The sequence below is a fragment of the Aquila chrysaetos genome, chromosome 6 (genome assembly GCF_900496995.4).
Source record: "Aquila chrysaetos chrysaetos chromosome 6, bAquChr1.4, whole genome shotgun sequence".
Taxonomy (NCBI): Eukaryota; Metazoa; Chordata; class Aves; order Accipitriformes; family Accipitridae; genus Aquila; species Aquila chrysaetos.
The window spans coordinates 39,528,686-39,534,231 of record NC_044009.1 but is presented as its reverse complement, the minus strand read 5'-3'; the positions used below and the strand labels follow the sequence as shown (position 1 = coordinate 39,534,231).

General features: G+C 45.6%; 1 protein-coding gene across 6 annotated transcripts; it reads right to left on the bottom strand.

Annotated features, from left to right (window-relative positions):
* Positions 1 to 374: 374 nt before the first annotated feature.
* On the bottom strand, positions 375 to 5,338 carry TMEM177 (transmembrane protein 177). Of its 6 annotated transcripts, none has more exons than XM_030019134.1 (3): positions 4,931 to 4,985; positions 4,562 to 4,651; positions 375 to 1,513 (listed from the first exon to the last, which is right to left on the bottom strand). In XM_030019134.1, exon 3 carries the CDS (start codon positions 1,497 to 1,499, stop codon positions 564 to 566), a length of 936 nt encoding a protein of 311 aa, XP_029874994.1. In that variant the 5' UTR covers positions 1,500 to 1,513; positions 4,562 to 4,651; positions 4,931 to 4,985; the 3' UTR covers positions 375 to 563. The 6 variants fall into 6 exon arrangements, with proteins under 6 accessions (XP_029874994.1, XP_029874996.1, XP_029874995.1 ...); XM_030019136.2 differs by lacking the exon at positions 4,562 to 4,651 and adding an exon at positions 4,070 to 4,130 and having other exon boundaries at positions 4,931 to 4,948; XM_030019135.2 differs by lacking the exon at positions 4,562 to 4,651 and having other exon boundaries at positions 4,931 to 5,338.
* Between the last annotated feature and the right edge of the window lie 208 nt (positions 5,339 to 5,546).

The following is a 5,546-nucleotide window of genomic DNA, read 5'->3' as shown; positions in this document are numbered from 1 at the left end:
TGTATTCGTACAAACTGCAGCATAACTAGCGTGCCCTGCTGAAGAATTGCGATTGCAGCATAAGAATTTACATGGCACAAGAACTTACACAGAACAGAAACACTGTGTCTTGGTATTTATGTAAACAGCACAATACAGACTGCCCAGTTTTTTAAACATCTTTGGGTTGTTCCATACGAGGAACAGCAAACATACCTACAAAACCCCTGTTTAAATGATAATGCTCCCAGAACTCTCCGTTGGACTTTACCCTTTCCCTTTTCCAGACTGCACTGGCAGGAAGGCAGGGCAGAGCAGAGCAGAACTTCCAGATCAGTGCCTGAGAAGTTCCCCTCCTCCACAGTCTTGTGATTTGAGATGCACACAGAACAGAGCAATTTTGAAGGGAGACTTTAATATATTAAGAGAGAATTCTTTATTCACAGAATGTGCAATAACTCCTTCCAAACTATATGCAAAAAATAACCCTGAAATTCTAATGAAGATACAGAAAAAAAAAAGCAGCACAGCAGTGTTCCAACAGAATACATAATTCACAAGTTTAAAATTCAAGAACTCCCTTCCTATGCCTGGAGCTCTCTTAAAATATTAACAATCAAATCTCTTCGGTAAGTGTATGGGGTATACTTTATTCTGAACCAGTACCTTGGGAAAAGGTTACCACTCGGGGCATATATTTTTGTCCCTTGTTTGCCCATCAGACCACGAAAAATCCTGTTGCGAGACAATATTTTATCATAAAATTCAACTCCACCTCTGGCATAGTCTTTGGAAATAGTAGCTGCCTTTCTGTCAGCCTTGCAGTCTAGGTGATAGGTCATAGCGTCGTAAGAAACGTAATAGCACATTAGTCCACCAGCAGCAGTTAGGAGGTTACAAATGCCTCGAAGTATCACGGGGCCAGGAGATAAACCCAGAAGTAGCTTTATACCTCTCCCACAGAGAAATGTACCAGCTAAGCAAGTTGGAGCCACAGCTGCGCTTGCTAAAGGGCTGCCGTTCTGCAAATACACAACTTCTCTGGCAATGGCAAACTTCTGAGCTTTAAGTGAAAATGTCAGAGCTTCCTTCAAAGCAACACCTTTGCTGCTCTCCCAGTCTACTTCCTTGCCATTGATCACAACAACGTGGTTGATTATTCCTTTTTTATCCTCAGCTGTGCTATCAAAGTTAGGTGGGATGCCCACCAAAGAGCCTGCAGGCAGCCAGGGGACTCCAGCACTCACAGGCTGGAAGCCAGAAGCTGCAAAGGCTCGATAGGAGTCAGTGGACTTCACATCAGTATCTTGAAGGACATCCTGAAAGACACCACAGAGCCTCTGTGAAAGCTCAGCTGGCTGCCCCTCTGACCAGCACTCATGCAACAGTTTGAATGTCTGCTCAGGAAACACATGATAGGAAAGGTTAGCACCAAACAGTCCCATGCAAGAAACGGCCAACAAAGTGATCTTGCGCTTCTTTAACCACACAGATGCCTTCCGCCGGAACTGTACTGCCATAGTCAAATCCTAACCTGTTTACAACACAAAATCAGGAATTAAAGTGTGCACAAATGGGTCTCTCATCTCTGTAGAATTAAAAAAAAAAAAAAAAAAGAAAAAAACATGAGAAGAAGCAGAGCACAATAACCAAAGAAACATTCTCTCTTTCACATTAACAAAACACAAAACACCTTTACAGAGAAAGTGATACTCATTAATTTTTGGGCCTTGGAACATAGGATGATTGATGCAAAGAATTAATTTCTCCCTCTTCTCCAGTAAATCAGTTTACCACAATAAAGGCAATAATAAAGCCACCATAATTCCTCCTTCCCCCAGCAATCAATACAGATTCTGTATTTACCCAGCATACTTGCCTAGTCCTTGCCAGCACAATCCTACTGTTGCTCTCCACTACAGTCACAGACTACAGATGCTATGGCCAGAAAGAGCTAATAATTATATTAATCTACGCTAACCTCCTCTACAGTACAGCTCCACAAATTTTAATCAGTAACCTCCATACTAAATTCTGTAACTTCAGCTTGACTACAATTTCCAAAATAGGATCACATTTTGATTTGAAAATTTCAGGAGACAGAATTTTCCTTTAGAGTTTGTTCTAGTGGACAGTCAACCTCACTATTAAAAAAAAAAAAAAAAAAAGAACAGTATATGGTTTTTTTCTAGTTTTTTTTCAGATTTCAACTTCCAGGCAGTGGATCTAGCTTACTCAGCAAAAACCTATTTTCAGAAAGCAGCATGCTTTCAGTGGCTACTTTTAAAAATTTCTCTCTGAAATAATTTTTCTGACACATTATACATGCAATCCAGAGCAGAAACTGGAACAGAAATTGTTTCAGGGCAGACAACTATGTTGTGACTCTTTAAATAAGCAGATAAACTTAAAAACTTTCAAACCTGCCAACTCCTTTAGTTCAAGAGTCCTGCTTCCCTTGGGGAGTATCAGTTCCTTTTATGGTCCAAGCCATATGATGTGCTTTGCCCAGGAAAGCTCCCATCTCTTAAAAAAATCTCATTGGCTACTGAATTCTCCCCCAAAATGATGCTACTATAAAGATATAAAAGTGAATTAGGGACCTAAATGCAACAGATATCACCAAAAATTGGATGCCCCTATTTCCATTTTCATCTTGCAATGTCTCTTCTCTCAGGGCGTTAACACAGGAGCTTCAGAGAATCTTGCTGCAGCTGTTGAAGACATTAGTATTTCCAGCTGTCCTTACAGGAAGCCAAAATGGCAGAAAGAAACTGTGCTTTGATACAACAACCAAGGTCTTAGTGTAGAGTACCATCAAAGGTGGGTGTCAGGGATGCTGCTGAGCTTTGTATGGCAGCAGCTGAAACACAGACATATGCTCTCTTCTTCCCCTCACGCTGAACAAGAACCTCCCGCAGAGGGAGTAGAGTGGACAACTGGGGTCTGTAATATTATAAAACAGTACTGCATGACATGCCAGGATACACCAGTCATTATCAACAGCAAATGAGTATTAACCACAGGGAAACAAAAAGGGATTAAATTAAAGGCGGTGTTTTAATGATATGTTATTACTACTCCTTCCCATGAAGCTCTTTCAGACTGTAAATTCACCAGGGGAAGAATAATCTTGTTTAATGTTTATACTGCAATGAACACATACTGAGTGCTTAATAAAAACAATGATGCATGTAAGTGTACAATAATTTAATATGTATTTCTTAGTTTAATAAGTGGTGGTATTCTTACATTCTGCTGAAGACTGGAGGTGGTGATTTGTTTGACAAAATTATTTAAGAAAAACATGCTAAAGAGCCAAGAGCTTGGATGAAACCCAATTTCAGGAGAAAACCTTCTTGATAATAGAGCTAAAAACCAGAAAATGGTAATACTAAACCCAAATGACCTCTTTGGAGTTAATGACCTCTCAGCAAATCTGGTAGTCTAGATCTGATTGGAAAGGTCATGCCATTTACGGGGGGGGGGGCAGCACTTCTAAGGGGATGATTGTATGAAGACTATCACTTGATCCACACGTGAAGCTGAGCCAAGGACTTCCCAAGTTTCTCCCGCTCACGTTAGAGAGAGCCCTCTCATTCAGGCTGGCTAACAGATCTTTTTAAGAGTAGGAACACTGCAAGGAGAAAACTCCCCCCTCAGCTTATGTCCACAGCAGTATGGGGAAGGACAGACCATGGTGAAAACCAGTCTACTCTCCTTTCTTGCATGACCGAATGGTGCTTGCCAAGCACACGGGACACCGAATGCTGCTCCTGGTCAGCGACTCAGGATGCTGGGAAGAACACCTGGATAGGAGGGCAGCCGGCAGCCCACGGGTGAACGCGGAAAGCGGGGCAGGAAATCTATACACTTCTAAACAGCCATAAGGGCAGGACACACCTCGATGCATTAACACTAACTTTTTTCCTGCTTCAGCGATAAAAACTGTAACAGTTGCTAAGTATTTTTAATTTTTTTAAATTAAGTTATCCTTTGTGCAGGCATGGTTTCAAACCTTTGTGGACAGACCCCTCACAGCCCAGGCTATGCTCTTGACTGGATCACACCCAACAGTCCTGCCACACACCTAATGCAAGAATAAGCAGGAAATGCCACAGAGTATTCATCTTCTCCTGGCAGTTAACACTCAGGAAAATAAAGTAAAATTGCCCTTGACACCTTTTAGCAGTCGTGCTTTCAAATCTTCCCCCAGAGTCAGCGCAGACTCTCAGGTCCTGCAGAAAATCCCACTGCAGCCGCAACTGCATATGGCATTTTTATTTTTATTCATAATCTTTGTGCAATTTGTGTATAAGGAGGGCAACCAGAAACTACAAGGCAATTTATACGGACCATATCCTGCAAATTTAATCATTTCGTTAGTTCCCGTAAAGCCTCAACAACATTTATAAGGTGGTCTGCCCCAAATGCCGAAATACTATTTCATCTCTGTGGTGTTACGGGCACTCGTTCTCACTCGAGTCTGAGAATTTTAATAGCTAAAGCTCAAACCGCGGATATCCAGCCAGGTTTTGTCCGAACACTTGAAAAAATTTCTTTTTTTTCTAGTTACACGTACCCGAGGGGAAAGCCCAACTTCGAACAGTATCAATCAGGAAACGGAGGGGAGGGCTGGAGCCGCCTCCAGGGCTCAGGATCTCAAGGCTCACTTGCCGAAAAATAAAAAGATAACGGGTGGGGGAGGTGGGGATGGTGCTGCTGAACCAGCTTTACGCGAGGGGCGGGCGAGGCCCCGACCGGCCGCGGGACCAGGCCGCGGGACCAGGCCGCGGGACCAGCGCTCCCCGTCCCTCCCTTCCCCTCCTCCGCCGCCCCGCCGTGCCGTGCCACGCCACGCCGAGGGCCGGTTCCAGCCGGTCCCTCGCCTCAGGCCGGCCTGGCCTCGCCTCGGCTCTCCCCTCCTCCCCCGCCCCGCGCCCGCACCTACCGGGGCTGCCCGCGCCGCGGCCGAGGCGGGGCTCCGGCGGGCGGAAGGGGCAGGGGAAGGGGCGGGCGGCGCCGCCGCCGTGGCGGGGGTGGGGTGTTCCTCTCAGCGCGGCCGCGGCACTCGCAGGGTTCGAAGCCCCGTGGGTAAACGTGGCCTCGAGTAAATCGGCGGCAGAAAGCCCCTTCGCGGGAGATCCGACCCGCTGCCCTGCCCTGCCCTGCGAGCGGCCTGGAGGCGAAGAGCAAGGCCACCCCTCACTGAGAGACACCCCGAGCGGCAGCTGCGGCCTGGGGAGGGGACTGCTTCCCCCCCGGAGTTATAAATTCATTCGGTGGCCTTGGGCGTCGTGCTGTAGCTCCCGGTGTTTTTCCTGCGAAATACCTCGCATACGTGTTATTAATACAGCCCTCCCACTGCAGCACAGGAACGCTTACTGGGAAGGCAGTAAGTGGCGTAACTAGCATCTGTCACATACGATTCGTTTTCTCTGTCATCCCTTTAGGAAAATAACATGCAGGGATTTTTATTTGCTTTAAAGTTACGATTTGCTCAAAGCAGAAGATGGCCAGTGGAGTTTCTCCGTAATCCTACATGGATTTGTTCCGCAACCCAGGTG